The following is a 17,712-nucleotide window of genomic DNA, read 5'->3' on the forward strand; positions in this document are numbered from 1 at the left end:
TTATGCATTTCCCTGCTAACCAAGCTAAAACAGACAGCGTAACCTGTGGTTAAGCCCTTGATCCAGTTTAAAGAATTGCCCCAATATAAGGGCCACAAATTATGTATGAAGTTATTGCATATGTTCTGTGATTAATTCTTATGTTATTGTTTCTGGTTGGCAGTAATAATGTTGGTTGAGGCATTCCAAGTAGCTCTGCATCAGTAGGCATAATCAAAAATTGTAGGGCTAGCAGTGGAAAATGATGGCTCTTCAGAGCCAGAGCCATCATTTCTCATGACATACCATGGGGATTTTGTTTTTTACTAGCGTAAATGGGCTTCCATACATTTCGACTTCAAGCTTTTTGGAGGACTGACTGTAGTAGATTCAAATTTCGCTCTTGGCTTTCTATTTTGAAATTGAGATATAGCGACCTCTACAGACAATCAAAATGATTTGCGTAGCAATGAATGTATTAAAATCGATAAGAGCTCATCAGTGGACTTTGGCTTATTAAGTTAATGGTAAAATTAACTTAATTCATATTCTTTATAGCAATAATACATTTGTAACTTCAGTAAATTAAGGAATATACACATTAAAGTGTATTTAGGGAATGTATAATTATATCAATTTGTTTCGTTCAAGTAGGCAAACATTAATTCACCTTAGTTGATAATGCGCTACTACAAAGTGAGTGGGACAGTAGGAGTTAGTGGACGCAACCATAGATTTCACATAATATAAAGGGGGGACTGCTCCATAGCAACACGTTTCTGCTGCTTTTAAAAAAATGCTTTTACAATATATGTTCGGCTTACAATAATGATTGAATCTTCACAAAAATAATCTTCACAAAAATGTAGTTAACCAAAAAAAAAAACCAACAGGCATTTATTTAGTTTTTTTATACATATGGCTTTGCTTTTCTTTCATTACAAAGAGGTTTTACAAAAGGTTGTGAAAGACTTTTGAATGAACCACAGGCAGACAGATATGGAGAAGATGACTATGCCACGGTAGTACATCTATGATCAGAAGTACCTATATGGCACTGCCACAAAGATTACACGCAGTAAAATGCCAAGGCTATAGGAAACAAGGTCTCAGCACACAGCGGCACAACATTTAGATGAAGGACACACACACAACGGATGGAGTCGGGTGACACCTTTAACACAGTCACGGATCGAAATGCCAGAGGTGATATGTTCCTTTGCACTCCACCTTTTCTTTTTGGATAAAAATGTATACATTTCAGCCGAAACTCACGTGTAACCGTTATATGTATGTATAACTAATTGGTGGTGCCCCATCAAAGATGCCATTTGCCTGACCTGAAGGGTGCTTTCTTAGAGGAAAGTGGTCAATGTACCGGTAAAAATAATAAGACTGCAAAGCAAAGGGCATGTACAACCTAATTGAGTGGTCTCTCCATGACGCGTGTTGTCGACCACTCGGTTTTTCTCTCTCATTTTCTTCCTAGTTACGTTCGCGGCTGTCCTCCGGCAACAGCGCGTTATCTAAACATGATCAGTATTTTCTACATTTGTTATAATTACAGTACGACTCCTTCATCATTCAAAATGTTTTGATTCACCGGAATTAGAAGACTCTAGAATCTGAGCGCATCAAATCAGGATTAGCTCAGGATAACATTAGCTGCTGGGCCACAACCTCGGTTTAGTTCTGAAGGCTCCAAACCAACCACCAAACCTTGCCGGTGCTGGTTGAAGTACAGATTTTTAAGTTTTGTTTCTGAGAAAAGTCCATCATGTAGAGTTTTAGTACAAAGTTCTGCTCATAAAAAGGTGGCGTTTTTTTGTTTGTTGCATAAACAGAATACAGGGACTTTTCCTTCCACCCAGAAGACCGTAGTGTGGACTCGTTCTCATGTCTCTCGCCTTGCCTTCTTCTTCTTCACCGGCTTGGGAGCCTGGCTCTCCTCAATTTTTTCTGTGGAGCATTGAAAATGCATAATTCTATATCAGGCATTTGCATATAATTCAGCCTGACCTATCACAATAATAAAAAAAAAAAATAGAAAGTGCTGTGGTGAGTTTTTAAGAGCTACAATTTGAGTCCTTTGTTAGAAATGTCATTGCCATCCATCACCAATTAGCGCGGGAAATGCTGTGTGAAATATATATTTTCCGGTTGACTACACCTGCCTCTGCATGACAAAGTTGTTATTATACACCACTCCTGGGTCATTTCTGACCAATCTCATCTCTTCACTGATAGACTCAGGGAATCCATCTCAGCCATCAATCAAAAAGGTGCATGAATAGAACACTTATTTTTCAAACTCTTGCTCTCTTCGACTCTAAAATCTTGCCTACAGCACCTTCAACTGGACCCGACTAGTCAATTCAATAAACTGGCATTTGGAGTCATCGTAGCTGGCTGAACTGTAGCATAGAAAGTCAAAGTGGAGGAAGAACTGGGGACCTCTTACTCTGTTGAGCGGTGGGCTCCGATTCGCTTGGCTTCTGTGGCACTTGTGTGACAGGGGTCTTCTGGGATACGGTCTCCTTCACGGGTCGCTCCACTCTCGCCTGCACGTGATTACAGGGCAATGCATCCTACATAACTTTCACCACATTCTTCAATACTGAATATTCCAAACTTCGATTTAAAGAAGATGTAATGAGGGTTTAAGTTCTTTAGATTTTCCTCTCTGATTAACCACTCTCTTTACCACTTTTCGTAACAACCCCTATACCAAGAAGCCTAATTTATTTATTTTTTATCTATCTTTCTGCAGCGGTTACAGGCACAGGAACATATGTGGTTACTAGCACAGGATGTAGTAAACGTCAGCGTCTAGCAACCAGAGCTCCGTGGAACCCCCACCTCAGTAGCAGCAGCAGCTGTCTTCGCCGGCTGGACAGCAGGAGCCTTCTCCTGGGCAGGCTGCTGCGGCTTCTTCACTGGGGCCTCATGGACCACCTCCTTCTCTGGCTCCTCAGAGTCCTTCAGGAAGATATGGGACAGAAGTGTGGTGGTCAGACAGCCAAAATAGTAAGAATCATTTCACTGCTCCACACCTTTAACTAGCAACAGAAAGGAGGGCAACAGCCGAGTGGCTTTACCTGGCTACCCTGGCCTCCTTCCTCTGCCACCTTCCTCTTCTTTTTCTTCCTCTTCTTAGTTTTACCGCTGGAGTCGGCCTTGTCATCGTCTTCATCATCCTAGTAGAAAAAGAAGTGCAACGTAAGGCAGAGTGTTGACTTCAGTAGCATCTGGGAAGATGGTCTGCTTTGGTCAGGAAACAAAAAATTGTCAAATGAGCGACACATCTGAGCAATCTTGGCCAAAGTGAATCATGCACAATTGAGCTCTTCAAGCAGGAAATATTTCCCTCTATGTATCGCAAGTCGAGGCCCCTGGCGCCAACAGTGGGAGAACACTTACAGCGGCCTCCATTAGAAGATGGACCTTAGCGGGCTCAGGTGGGGCCACCTTCTGGGCTGCGGGGGGGCTAGGGGCCGGCTCTTCGTAGTTGCCCCAGACCTCTGAGGGGGCGTTCCAGTCTGAGCTGGCGTCCACTGTGCCGCCGTCTGAAGGAAGCATTAACTCTACGATTAGCTTTGGTTGTCAACGGCAAAGGAGAGATACTGTTGTTCTCTTAGCTTACACGGCAGGCTAACATTTTGCGATTAATGTGGAAAAGTGGCAGGCATAAGGATTTATTAGAATATCAACATAATCAACAAGGTTTAACATTCCTGATGATGTCACTGCTACAATGTGGTCATCACATATATTGAGATATGTCATTTGTGGGGTCATCCTCAAAAAGGGCCTTGTAGTTAAAAGATTGAACAAAAATGAAGCGCCTGGTTCTTACTCTGGCCTGACCACTCGTCTTCTACCTTGGGCTGGCCGGCCCAGGGCTGGTCAGGAATAGGTTCTATGGAAAAAACCAAATAACGGAACATTAAAAGAACTGCTTTGGAAACTACACCCTCTGCTGGCAACAAACAGGATCTACATTTTCACAGATTTCCTTATGAGAGTCGATAGCAAGATCCTTGTGAACAAAAGAGACAAATGTGATTTTACTGATAATATAATTGAAATCACTATTGCGCAGTGTTTACTTCATATATGTTATGGTCATTTGAAGCTACTAGCTAATTGAAATGTGACAACGTGTCACTAAAAAAGGTCAGTCGTCTCATTCCACCCTTTTCCCCTTACCGGCAGCGCCTAGCCCAGAGAAAGAAGACACTTGAGTTTGGTCCGACGTCTTCATACCACTTTCGATCACAGTCCATGATCCTAAAATGGGAAGATTAGAGAGTCACCACGAAAACAAAAACTTTATCCTAATATAGTAACACTGCTGAAAAATACCATATTAGCCAGAAAAAAAAAAACATTAGAGAACCGTTAGTGAACATGATCCTACGCCAACATATGGCTCCAGAATAGCATTCATATAAAACGCAATGTCGTGGCAGCTCAGGCCTACGTCCAGAGGCCAACTGTGTGGTGTGTTTACCATCTATCTCCGATCCCCAGAGCGTGGCAGGCTCTCGCTTGGCGGCCCAGTGGCCAGGGGCCTGAGCAGCTGTGTGGGCTGGAGCATTGACAGCCGCCTTGGTGGAGCTGGAGGTCGGCTCGCTGCTTCTCACTACTACACAGATGGGGAGAGACACAAACAGAAGCAGAGATTCAGAGATGGAGACAGGATGAGGACGCAGATCCAATTGGTGGAGCAGTAGAAATACAAGAACCCTGCTCAAAGCTGAACGCATTATAAGCTAAAACCAAAGACTGCGCGTACTACGTACATTTTAGTTTCTGCCTTCAATATAGAATTTTTTGGTGGTTTAGAATGGTCATGGTCATGTCATTATCGCCATAGCATTGAACCCGATACATTTTAGTCCGATTTGGTGAAACTTGCATTACGTTTTTACATTATGAAAAAGGAGGCACAGATACTGGTTGACTGAATATTGTCATGCTATTGAGCTAAAATAACATCAAGAAATTAATTTGACACCATGATATCAAGTTTTTAAGCAAAAAATACCAAAAATACCATAGCATTCAGAAAACAAATCATTCTGGTAGTGGATTTGAATAGTTACCTTGAGTAGCAACAGCCTCGACTTTCTCTACTTTAACTTTGGTGATTTCACCTAAAAAAGGTGGGGAATAAAAGAATAGGCTTTATTCGGGGGTATTGATTGAGAGCATTAGAACATCTCACATTAGACAGTATGTGAAGGAGCCACAGCAACGCACAGTAACACACCCTTCAGGCGCCACACAGAAGGGTCCCCAGTGTCGAACAAATACCCCAGGGTCTGTATTTATAGGTCCTATTGTCCACACGAGAACGACAGAACTCAACAACACCTCCTCAGGAGTTTAAGACAGGATTACAACTCTAGACACGAAAGTAGACTTTGAATTAGTCCAATCTAAGCTTACATGTGAAGCATACATGATGATTCACATGTAAGCTGTTGTTGTATAAAGGAGCGCATTTCGACTACAGCCATGTCCCACTCCTGCTTGATGTATATTGACAGGGTTAGCCTAAGAACTAGTCAAGTTACCCTTCTTCTTCTTCTGGGCTGCGGGGACCTGGACTGGGGCGGGCTTGGGGAGCTCCTGAGGGGAACCATTGGAGGTGTTGCCCCCTCCAGGACTCGCGGAGCCGTCGCTGGGTGTTTTTTCCTTCTTGCGCTGCTCACGCTTCTCCTTGTTGCTGACCTTCGTCTCCCACGTGCCTGAGGAAATATCCAACACGCACGGTGTAGCATTAGCATGGAAGTAGCCCAGAGGGCAGAGTAGCTGGGTTTACCTTCCAAAATATGCCACGGATTAGGGGATAATGGGATAGATTGAGAACCTGTGGTTTCCTTCTTTATGAAAACCTTGTTAACATTTTAATTAAGTCTGTGGGCCATTTAATAAAACAGTGCAGCAACCTACTTTCTGAAAATAGTTTCAAATTTAAAGAAACAATCTAACGGAGAACCACACTGTAATAGAGGGAGCAGTAAATGGCCACAAAAGACGTGGAATAAAAGTAAGATAATCCTAAGTGACTGATTCATGACACCTCACCTTCCTCTGGCTCTTTTCCGTCAGCAGTCGCCGTCTTGGACACTTTGACCACCTGTTTTGCCTTCTTCTTTGACTTCTTTACCTGGAAGAAAATGATAGATGATCTCCAGGAACTATACAAAACTACTGAAGAGAGCAGCACCGTGTGCCGAAACCAGCCATAACGGAACATGAGACCTCAAGATGAGCCATAGTAGCCAATCAAATCAGTTGGTTTAACTACTGTCTATATATAAGTGAAATGGCATATGACATCCACAACTCCTGTCTAAACCTGAACTGATCCTCATTCCTGTTATCTGTTTTGGCTTTACAACTGAAAACTGTGTTATAAATTGGTAAAAAGAAATGCCCACTTTGATGGTACATTCCTGCTGGCAGCATTTGATGAATTGATCACACCTGACGGTGTCCCAAGTTAGGAATGAGTCGCCAAGATTATGCTGCATCTGCAAGTTAGGATGGTAACCAAATACTGCCAGCTGGCCTGGCCACATCACTACAACACGACAGTGACCAGTGGCGGCAGGGAGGGACTGCTGCGTTTAAGGAGGACTTTGTTAATGCTGAGATTTAAAAATGATTGATAAAAAAATATTTTTGAAAATACAGTACAGTATAGTTCCTCATCTTAATGAAGATGAGATTTGTTTTTTAAGAGATACCGTAAAATCTTACCTCTGTGGCGCTTTCAGTCTTGCCTTGCGGTGGAGGTGACTGGTGATGTGGCACAATCTCTTCTGACACTGTGGCCTCCTCTAGGGCTTCAGGAACCGCTCTCCCGTTGGGCTGAGCCTCCTGGGCTTTCTATAAGCGAATAAGTGCACAAAATCACGTAGAGATCAACAAACGTCCACGTCGTATTGCAAATGATGGATACTTATGTTCAGCACCAGGCCAAGCAAGGCCTGGCGCCAGCCTGCTTGAGCTAACGTTACTCCTGCTAATGGCAGCTAGCGGCCGAGACTGCACAGTTACCTTCTCAGTCTTCTTCTTCTTCTTCTTCTGATCCTCGGTTTTGACGGCAGGCTTGATGCCGTCGGGTTTGACTCCATAGCCACCGTCCACGGCGGCTGGTCGTCTCTTGAAGAGAAAGCCGCAGGCCGAGGCCCACAGAGCCACCAGGAGCACCAGACCGATGCACGCTGCTAAGAGGATCACCCATGGCGGAATCAGCTCCGGCTTCAGACCCAGATCCACGCCGAGCTCCGAGTGGAGAAGCTCTAGGCCGCTGGACAACGCCTCTTTCAAGCGGCTTGTTAGGAGCTTGACCTGCCTCGAGGTCGCCTCTTGGAAATTCTCCATCTGAATACTGTCTTTTATTTTTCTAAAAACCCCGACCGAGTAGTAGGCGAAGGCTTCCTCGGTGCTTCTGCTGAGCTAGCTCAGTGCTAGCTAAAAATAACGGGTCGCTTTCGACATGATTGCTAACAATAAAGTCATCCCCTGCTGGCCACCAATGCTTGACTAACTAAACCGCTAAACTACATTACCTAAGATACAATACCTCTTCTGTATTTTCAGTCAGTTAACATCCTAATATATCACAAATGCGTCCATAGAGAAGCTTGGTCAGAGGTTAACCGATTCACCTCATATGGCTCCCTGTCGACCAGGAGAACTACTGGCATTGACAGCTACAATGACATGGGCGGGGCTTAGCATCCCTTCTCAGGATTGGTCAAACGTCACCATTCAAAAAAGATGTCGTGTCAAAGTAGACGTGTCAAAAGTGGCAATTTAAAAGATCAACTATATGAATAGATACTGGTTGGAACTGCATTACATTTCAAGGACTTTCATAAGTTTACGAGAAAATAAAACTTATGTTAACTTTTTCTGTTTTTTGTTTGAAGCTTTTGTTTATATTTAATACATATTTAATAAACACTTATACACCAAAAGAACATTTCCCGAAAATAAAAACAAAGTATTTTGCATCCAAGTTTATTTTGAAATTCCCTACTCCCCCTATACAAGAAAAATGACTTTCCACAAAGGCAGAAGTGAACCGTCATTAATAACAAGTATTATTTTCAGGGCAGGAAAAAAAATTATAATCACAGTGTCTTTTCTTTTTTAAATACTACTGCTGTTATCTTTGGCTGGGTTTTGGCCGACTTTTTACTGTCCAGCCAAATTCCTGGGAAGTAAAGGTCTAAGCCAATAGAGCAGGGCTGAGGGCTTTACATCTTTACAATGCCAATACAGGAATGTTCCAGACTGTATACCTCTTTAGAAACACAAAAAAAAAAAAAAAAAAAAGAGAACAAGGAGCCTGCGTTAACAACACAGACGAATATTACCGCCAGGGAAGATTGCAACAGTTTCGTCGAATTTTCATAAAATTGTATAGACAAAAAAAAAAGAAATCTACAAAAATGGAGCTAGGTAAATATTACACAACGGTAAACATGTTTTTTTTTTCTTTTTTAATCGTTTTACACTTTCTCCTGTTGAAACACTCTACACAAAACCAAAGTTCTTGGTCTTAATGGCTAGCAGGAGTTTCTGTTTGAGGATCTGTTTGGAAGAGTAGAGTGGCACGTAGAGTCGGGAGATGCAGGTGTTGGCCGTGGGCAGGTGTTGGTCATCCGGTGGCCGTATAGTGATGGAGGGCATGGGCTGGAAGCCCTCCTCGCTGGCGGGGAGAGATGGGCTGGAGGTCCAGAAGTATACCTGTGAGTTGATAGGAGGCAGAGCAGGGGAGGACCAAAAAGGAAACAAATAATTAGTAGTGGAAAGGCGAGCCCTGGGGAGACTTTTCTCTTTTGCAAAACGGCCACGGAAAGGTTCAATGAAATATAGTCACTACTGATCACTAACTCTTTACAGATCAATTGTGACTTGGATACGAGACCGTAAATGACTGAACTTAAAGGTTTCAGTGTGAATTTAGGATAAAAGAAACGGAGACCCACCAGGTCCTGCCTCTCAGTCATGCTCATCTTCTCCACGATGGACCAGAACCAGCGCTTGAACTGCAGCAGCTTGTCCGCGTTCTCTCCTAGTGGACGCAGAGAACCAAGTTAGAACCAAACTAAAAAGTAAGACCGATTTGAAACAGAGGGGCAAAAAGAGATCCAGAGACATGAATCCGATAATGAGGCTGTAGGAGCATACCAGACTCGTCGTTGAAGGAGGTGAAGCTGATGAGCATCTGAACGTTGACCTCCCCGCAGCCGTTGACCAGCAGTCGGAAGTCCTCCGCTGTCAGATCTTCCAAGGAGTTCTTAGGAAGCACGTCCAGAAGGCCCTTCCTCATCGCCTGGGGGGTGGACAGTCACAAAGCAGAGCCTTTTAGTCACCATGAGTTATAGATGTAGACACGCCATGTGAATGGTGTGTGGAGGCCCAAGGGCACAAACAAGATTGCTTTCAATGAATGGCAGAGCTGCACTCTGTCAGAAGTCTGGCAACACTTGTAACAAGCATTTGCTTGGAAAGTAGCACAAAGTTCAACTTGAATTGAACTTCGACACCCACTAATGGAGTCCTCTACCAAGGCATGTTTATTGCCGTGCCTGCCAGTGGCAGCCATGACACCATGTTTGTGAAGCTAAGGTGAAAGTGACTAACGTTTAAGTCCTCTAATGGCCTAAAGGTGGTACACAGGGGATGGATGCAAAAAGACCAATTTCAAGTAGCTCTTACCTTAAAATGTACCAGGACACAGATGTGTCCAATATGGATCAACAGTGTCTTAAATAATGTTATCAATAAAACCACATCCTTTAACTGCGTGGCTGATATCTTCCAGAGATTTTCCCATACAAACGATTTCAGCCACCTATGAGTAATGCCGGTTGTGTGAGTGTGACCATGACTCACGTGGAGGGGCTGCTCCGCCACCACCAGCATCCTGTGCTCGGCATACTTCCTCACGTACTCGTAGACGTTGAGGGGCGTGACCGGCATGTTGACGCCCCCGGAGAGAAGCTCCACCTATGAGAGTGAACACATGCCAACATGAACAAAACCATCACCAAATACGACCATCCCCATGGTCAGAAATGTTGACTTTATACAACTTTTTTATTAGAATTATGCTTTAAAAAAAAAAAAAAGGTATTCATGAGTCAGGTGGCGATCAATTGTGTAAGAGGATTGCTCCTGTAGATTCCTTAGTAGGATATTCCAGAAGATGGGAGCATACGATGGCATCCAAAAGTAATGTAGCGGTTACCTGTCCGGCACCTTCCTCTTTACAGAGGTCAATTGCAAACGCCAGGTCCATGGCGGCGAACACCGCTTCCGCCTCACCAGCCTGAGAATGTCTGATGAGCTGCCGCAAGCTCTCGTACATCACCGGGTCGAAGAAGGCAAAGTCATGCCAGTTCACCTGAAGGAAATGGATGATTTAGTTTCCTCATTCAAAGAAAGAACTATGGGTCATGTGTGCTGGATGGAGGGGCTAGAGCACTGGTCATTTCTTTACCTTCCTGCCGAGCAGCACCTTGATCACATGCCTGTTCAGGGTGATTGGGCAGAGTTCGTTCTGAAGCAGACACAGGCCAAGTATCCTACAAACAAAGGCATAATTATACATTACTGATGTCATGTCTAGCATAGAAGGATCCACACCTTTTAGCTGAACTACTTTTCATGAATTATACATGAAGTATTTCCAGTTGAATTACTGTAAAACCTCTCGAGCTTGTGTCCGCAGAAACAGACACTGGTGCGCTGAAGTGTTGTACCCGGTTATCAAACCCCTGACTAAAAACAGATCTCTGAAGACGCCTACCTTCCGATGTTGCGGAAGCAGTTGAGGCGGGCCTCCGTGTTCTTGCCGGGCCGTGGTGAGTAGAAGCCCCGCTTGCCGGGCTGGTAGAACAGAGGGGCGTTGTCGTCGCCGTCATCGGGGTCGTCCAGCTCCATGTCCACCACGCTGCGTGTGGAGCCGTGGCGCTTGCGGTTCTCCTGCTGCTGCTGCTGCTGCTGCTGCTGCTGCTGCTGTTGTTGCTGCTGCTGCTGCTGTCGCACAGCAGGGAGAGGAGGAGGACACTGGGTGTAAGACGGAGCTCAAACGTTGAGAAATGTCTGTTTATTTCTAAAAGCCTAACGGATAGATTGTGCTTTTACTTGTGCTTTCTCTGGAGCCTCCAGTAGGCCGAGATCCAGTATACTGTCTGCACCATTTTCCCTGTAGGAGAGTAGAGTAGAGTCAGAAAGCACAGCGTTGGGCACATTGACTCCGACCCAGACAAGAATAAGGACAAACATTAAACGCATTATAATGACGCAGCACATCCAGCCAATGCCTTGCCTTCCGTGTGCTATGAGGAGCTCCATGGCTTCCTCCACCCTGGCCCTGAGAGAGTCCTCGCTGGCCAGCAGTAGAAGTAGCTGGGCCGGGGACAGCTCCAGCAGCATGCCTGTGATTTTACTGGCAAACGCCTGAGGGAAAGACATACCACGCTATGGTCACAGGCTCTAGATTGTCCTCTGCTCTATCCATGTTTTGGATTGTATTTGTATTAATTCAGTGTGTTGGTGGTTACCGGTTGCATGGCGTGCACCCGCGGGTACAGCCTCTCTCCCAGGGCCTGTCGGTGCGCCGGCAGGGGGTCCGGCTCCTCGCTGGGATTGCCCTCAGAGGCTGGCCTGAAGGGCCTGGTGTCAATGGACAGCTGTCTCCTGGAGTCCCTGACACACACACACACACACACACACACACACACACACACACACACACAGATCTCGGTTATACCGGGTAGCCGCTGAAAATACTGCATTTTGAGCATTGTGCATCCGAGTCACTATAAGGGGCCTTTATTTGCGCTGCTCAGGGAGCGTCTCTGAAATTTTATTTTGTTAGCTTTTTTCTCCATTTGATCTGTATTCACAGTTTGATTTGAATAAAATAGTGTGCAACATAAGAAGTTATGCACCTGTTGACTTTCTACTCAAATAAAGAAAAAAATATAAAAGAAGATATATAGGCTATAAAAAAAAAAGGTTACAATTCTTTAGTAAAAGTGGTGAGTAGATGTTGGCGTTCTCTATAGATTAGTGACATGGAGCATCTCCCACATCGTTCCTCCAGCTCACCTGTCTCTGTCTCTCCGAGAACCGGCCCGGATCCCTCCGCTCCGCCGCTCCCTCTCCCGGTCCCGGTTCCTCAGCCGCTGCATGAGGTCTACACACGCACACACCACATTACACAGGGGCTTTAGAGCACAGGGGCTTTAGAGCACAGGGGCTTTAGAGCACAGGGGCTTTAGAGCACAGGGGCTTTAGAGCACAGGGGCTTTAGAGCACAGGGGCTTTAGAGCACAGGGGCTTTAGAGCACAGGGGCTTTAGAGCACAGGGGCTTTAGAGCACAGGGGCTTTAGAGCACAGGGGCTTTAGAGCACAGGGGCTTTAGAGCACAGGTACCCGCGTTGAATCATTCAGGCATGCTACTGTAGCGCGGTTCTCGTAAAGATAAACCACGGCAGGGAAGAAAAAAAAATTGTACGCTAAATTTGAGCACCATGATATTAGTTTCCATATGTGGTCATACTTGAGTTGTAATCGTGATGACACGTACTGCTGGCCTGCATGCCCTTGCTGACGCTCTGCACACAGTCCAGGTTGGGCAGCTTGTCGTTGGAGAGGAAGGCGAGCGCGATGGCCGTGTAGAAGCTGCGCGCCACGCCGCTGCCCTCCCCGGGCTCGTCCTTGAAGGTGACCTTGACGCGGTGCACTGCCATGGGTGTGGTGGTGCAGCGCCGGCCGAAGTGCGTGTTGAGCTGCCGCATGGTCTGCTGGATGAGCTGGTCCCGGTCGCGGTCCACCTCCAGTGCCAGGTCCCGGGACTGCAGGTTGCGGAGCTTCTCCATTTCCCGACGGAACTTGGACTCCTTCACCTCGAAGCCGCCCAGCTCCGTCAGGATCTGACGGTGGAAGGGGGCGGAGGAGGGGGACATGAGGCAATGGCAAGTACTTAAAATGCTCTCAAAACAAAGCAGCCTCTATGTATTGATCTGGATAACACATTAGATAACGGCCGTACCGAACCGGGCTCTGCTCCCACATCCTCCATGAAGACCCTCCCAAAGAGCTCCAGGGACAGACGCCAGCGGCCCAGCAGCATGTCATGGGAGATCACCATGCCCATGAAGCTACAGTGGGGCCTGGACAGAGGGGGGGGGGGGGGGAAAGAGGATTAGGGAATGTTCTGGTCAAAAGCTTTAGGCTGAAAATGTCCAAAACTACCAACAACGTATTGTCGCTTGAAAAAAGTACAAAGGCTTTTCAATCAACAAACTACATGCAAATCACGTTGTGGATCGTCATGACAGAATGAGATTTACACAAGCTGACATGTAGCCCTCCCCCCCCACCACCACGGACGGGACATACCTAAATGAGGGCAGCGGGGGGCCTTCGCTCTCGGTCAGACCGATCTCGGCCAGCAGGCTGCTCTTCAGCTGGGCGGCCAGGTCGTGCGGGGAGGGCCCCGGCTTGGGGGCCTCCAGCTCCTGGGCGGCTGCCAGGTGGTCCTCGGGGCCCCGCTGGCCCGTCTCCATGCTCATGACGTTCTTCAGGTTGGCCGAGTACGACATCTTGGTGGGCAAGATCTGGCGCGTGGCAGGACAACAGAGGAATTGTTTAGTCACTCCAGATTGGACAACTGTTGAGTTAAGGTGACTTTTGATGAATGGAAACATGGAAAACGCCCCAGAGCAGTGCTGTGATCCAATATCCAGAGACAATTTCTCGCATATTCTTCAGTTCCCAGCAGGAAATGGAGAGGATATGACAACTCCTGAACGGCCTTCACAGATTCCAACTACAAGCCAATTCACCTTTTTACATTCGAATTATGTTCTACTGTAGATTTAAGGCGGACGGTGGATATTGGAGCACAGCGGGGCAGGTGATGTTTGTACAGTGAGTGAGGGGTGGTATACCTGAGAGGAGGAGGGTACAGAGGAGCCCATGTTTACCTCCAGGCAGTTCCTGTCCATGCTGGCCTCGGCCAGGCCTTTGGTGGCCATGTAAGAGGAGGAGTACAGGCCTTGAGAGGGACGGCCAAACAGGTCCTCCTTCCTGGCATTAGGCTACGAGCGAGAGAGACTTGTCATGCATGCATTCAGGACACAGCAATGGAAATGAGCGCTTCTTAAAATGTGAATATTGAGGATTGAAGTTGTTATTGAAGTTGTTCGACATGATTTATGTTGAGCTGTATTGACCATAGTATAACAGCATGTTGAATCATAGGGCGAGTATCCATTCGTGCAAAAGTGTACCTAAAGCATTTTCTCTTTTTCCAAGCATAACAACTGTGACATATAAAAGCCTGTTCTTATCAAGCAAGGCCATGATAAGGTTACCAAACATTCCTTTTACTCTCGTGCTTTCAAAATGACTGTCCCAAAGATAAGCAGGTCTCAGGGACACCCATGCAGCTCAAGTTGAGTGGCGCTGTGACCTTCAGCCATGAGCGCGGTCTGACCTGCAGGAGGTGTGGCTGGTCCGCCAGGGGGATGGCCTCGGCCAGGGGCACCTCGAAGGGGTTGGGCGGGATGCAACCCAAGAAGGTCATGGAGTCGGAGCGACGGAAGAAGGGATGGTTCTGGCCGGTCTCGGCTGGAACCGGATCATCGTCCTTGTCCTGCAAAGTGGAGCCTGGCGAGGGAGGACAGGATTTAATAGCGCGAGGACACAGGACTCTTATCAGAGCCAAACAAAAGACTGATTTCATAGAGTCAAGGTTGTCTCGAGTCAAGTCTTTCATTTATAATCAGTCTCAAAAGGGCATCACTGGCCACATTTTATGACACCGTTCGCACGCTATCCTCTCAAAGGGCCAGGAAAAACTCCCTTAACCATCAAGGCAGAAATCTTGAGAAGCAACGAAGGGAGGGTGGCTTGTTTAAGGGAAGGAAGTATTGAAATGGCCTCCATAAAGGAAAGAGAAATGGTAGCATTACAAGCAAAACTAACCCTAACCCTGTTCAATTACAGTCACATCTAATTCCGCTCCACTCACTTTGATTGGTGTCGTCGTCATTCTCATGTTCAGAGTCCTCATTGTCCAGACCAAGCTCAAGAATCTCACGGTTTCTGCGAACACAAATAACCCCTTTGTGAGTCATACCATCCCAAAGAGACACAGGACAATGGTATAGGGCTCCATTTATGTCACCACTGCATCACAAAATAAATATATTTATTGTACATGCGTGAAAACAAACTTGATAAGCAGAAGCAGAATGGATATATTCGACCGACATTGAGTAATGCCCAAGACTTAATCAAGGGCATTGTAGTATAGCCATGTCTCAATTATCCAAAGCCAAGAATGTGTCTGTGGATGTCCCCGAGGTAGACCAGCACTTGAGACTCCAAATTGTGTGATTATTTTGCCCAATATTGTGATTGAGATTAATTTTATATTCTGAAGCACGTGCTATACATAAAATATAGTATGTTTCTAACAGTGTTACAGGCATACAAAATACAATTATTTATGCAATTTGTATTCACTTATAATCAACAATATCATTATTATTATAAAATGATACTGTAGTATACATATATATTTCAATGTTTTACAACCTTTCACAAAGTCAAAATCTGTGACTACAAGAATTTCTTTCTGTCAATTCTGTCAATATGCAATGCATTGTTCAGTGCTGCTCAGCCCCCCACCACAAACCCAAGCTACCGTTTGCGGTCCATCTGCGGGGTCTCCAGGGTGGTCTGCTGGTTCATGGCTTTGATCCAGTAGATGAGGGCCTGGAAGACGTAGGCCACGTGCTTCAGGGAGCACACGTCCAGCACAGGGAGCACGTCCGAGTGCTCGTCGTTGTGCGAGCGCATCAGGGACAGGGCGTAGTTGAGGAAGTCCCCGCGGGCGGACATCATTCCTTGGCGTGCGGTGAGCAGGGTGGCGGCTCGTCTGCGACATCAACACGAGCGCAATCAGGTCAACCATGCTTACATGCTGGGATTACATACATAGCACCCGTCTGTCGTCACCGGTTTATTATGGTCAATTATCTTAACCATTATTATTACCGTGGAGGATGTACATAAAGAATGAATGACATTACTTCTAATGAATGACATTACTTCATCATATTAATACTCTATAGTCATACATCATCCTCTCTTACAGGAGATGCAGCTCAAAGTGCCTCACATTCAGCAAACAAATGCATAACATATGTACTTCATTGTAATTACCTGCCTTTCTTGCGATAGGGGGTAGTGTCTAGAGAATACTCTCTGCTCCAGAGAGACCTGTACCTGCGTCCCTCCAGCGTGCGGAGGCTGGCCTCCTCCCGGGCGGTGAGGCGCTCCCGGCGTGCCGAGTGCTGCGAGGCGTGCAGCGGGTGGCTGGGGTGACCCGGGTCCCCGGCGGAGGACAGCGCCGAGCCGTAGCGCAGCTGGGCCTCCGTGGAGTCCATGATGGACACCATCCAGTTCCAGGTGGGGATGAGCTTGTCCTCCACGTAGTTCTGGATGAACACACACGGGGGATGAGAACCTTAGTGTTGACGCTCATCCACACATCAATGACATTAAAGCAGGGGAATGGCGATTTGGAGAAACCATATTTATAAAGCTAGATTGAAAATGAACCAAAATCTCTCCCCTCCCTACAGGCCTCCATCCAATGCCACTCAACCAAAACACGGGACTAGCTCGCTAGCTTTAGCAACGGGTCTATAAATCCCTATGGAATGACTGCTGTCATGTGCATGTATGCACAAGCAGATTGTGCGCAGGTTGCAAGGTAGTTCATCTCATTTAATTTGATCTAATTTGATTTCGTATTTTGATTTATTGTCAGGTTTGAAAACAAAAAACATGACGAGCTTTAATGCAACACTGCTAACGTTCTTTATTTTAGTTATCAAGTCAACCATACTTCTGTTCTTCATGAAGAACACACTTGTGACCAACTCCACTCAGATGACTCACACGCGACTACCCACTAATACTTTTTTTTTAAATAAATTCAATCTTAGTGTTTTTGCAGTGGTAGCACCACCACCGTCTACCACAACAACACAGCAAGCCTTTACGAAACACACTAGATGTTGGACCCCACAGAAGCCCTTACCAACACACTAGCTGTTAGGCCCCACAGAAGCCCTTACCAACACACTAGCCGTTAGGCCCCACAGAAGCCCTTACCAACACACTAGCTGTTAGGCCCCACAGAAGCCCTTACCAACACACTAGCTGTTAGGCCCCACAGAAGCCCTTACCAACACGCTACATGTTGGGCCCCACAGCAAGCCCTTACCAACACACTAGCTGTTAGGCCCCACAGAAGCCCTTACCAACACACTAGCTGTTAGGCCCCACAGAAGCCCTTACCAACACGCTACATGTTGGGCCCCACAGCAAGCCCTTACAAAACACTATATATGTTAGCCCCGACAGCAAGCCTTTACACAACACCAAATTTTGGAATCAATCAAATCAAAAAGATAAATAATACGTAAATAATTAATGAACTACTGTTCTGAACCTACAATTCTGAAAGCAAGACTTTGGAGAAGTATTATAGCCTGTTTTTTGGTGGAACACATTTGAACTAAATATTTATGACCCCCCCAATGTTGACCTGAAGTAGCGCCACTGCATGCTGGAATCAACACCAAGCCTTTACACAACGCACTACA

At 46.1% G+C, this 17,712-nt stretch overlaps 2 protein-coding genes across 17 annotated transcripts in view; both read right to left on the reverse strand.

Annotated features, from left to right (window-relative positions):
• Positions 1-879: 879 nt before the first annotated feature.
• On the reverse strand, positions 880-7,711 carry LOC132467433 (protein LYRIC-like). The gene is made up of 13 exons (XM_060064730.1): positions 7,054-7,711; positions 6,754-6,882; positions 6,076-6,157; positions 5,562-5,735; positions 5,088-5,138; positions 4,493-4,627; positions 4,189-4,269; positions 3,836-3,898; positions 3,400-3,545; positions 3,078-3,176; positions 2,839-2,958; positions 2,441-2,540; positions 880-1,938 (listed from the first exon to the last, which is right to left on the reverse strand). Exons 1-13 carry the CDS (start codon positions 7,378-7,380, stop codon positions 1,874-1,876), a joined length of 1,572 nt encoding a protein of 523 aa, XP_059920713.1. The 5' UTR covers positions 7,381-7,711; the 3' UTR covers positions 880-1,873.
• A 295-nt stretch (positions 7,712-8,006) lies between these two features.
• ubr5 (ubiquitin protein ligase E3 component n-recognin 5) overlaps positions 8,007-17,712 on the reverse strand; it is a 34,777-nt gene continuing 25,071 nt past the window's right edge. For 9 of the 16 annotated variants that reach the window (XM_060064715.1, XM_060064722.1, XM_060064716.1 and 6 more), the window contains 19 exons: positions 16,325-16,536; positions 15,741-15,974; positions 15,063-15,136; positions 14,526-14,698; positions 13,978-14,127; positions 13,427-13,644; positions 13,077-13,197; positions 12,585-12,957; positions 12,130-12,217; positions 11,580-11,724; positions 11,345-11,475; positions 11,161-11,221; positions 10,823-11,052; positions 10,514-10,598; positions 10,262-10,417; positions 9,907-10,020; positions 9,199-9,343; positions 8,997-9,082; positions 8,007-8,754 (listed from right to left, as the gene is read on the reverse strand). In XM_060064715.1, coding sequence (XP_059920698.1) covers positions 8,542-8,754; positions 8,997-9,082; positions 9,199-9,343; positions 9,907-10,020; positions 10,262-10,417; positions 10,514-10,598; positions 10,823-11,052; positions 11,161-11,221; positions 11,345-11,475; positions 11,580-11,724; positions 12,130-12,217; positions 12,585-12,957; positions 13,077-13,197; positions 13,427-13,644; positions 13,978-14,127; positions 14,526-14,698; positions 15,063-15,136; positions 15,741-15,974; positions 16,325-16,536 — 3,009 coding nt within the window. In that variant the 3' untranslated portion in view covers positions 8,007-8,541. The remainder of the gene's footprint in view (positions 8,755-8,996; positions 9,083-9,198; positions 9,344-9,906; positions 10,021-10,261; positions 10,418-10,513; positions 10,599-10,822; positions 11,053-11,160; positions 11,222-11,344; positions 11,476-11,579; positions 11,725-12,129; positions 12,218-12,584; positions 12,958-13,076; positions 13,198-13,426; positions 13,645-13,977; positions 14,128-14,525; positions 14,699-15,062; positions 15,137-15,740; positions 15,975-16,324; positions 16,537-17,712) is intronic. The other 7 variants (XM_060064724.1, XM_060064723.1, XM_060064720.1 and 4 more) reach the window with 4 other exon arrangements.

Source organism: Gadus macrocephalus, chromosome 11, assembly GCF_031168955.1.
Source record: "Gadus macrocephalus chromosome 11, ASM3116895v1".
In the NCBI taxonomy this organism is placed as follows: domain Eukaryota; kingdom Metazoa; phylum Chordata; class Actinopteri; order Gadiformes; family Gadidae; genus Gadus; species Gadus macrocephalus.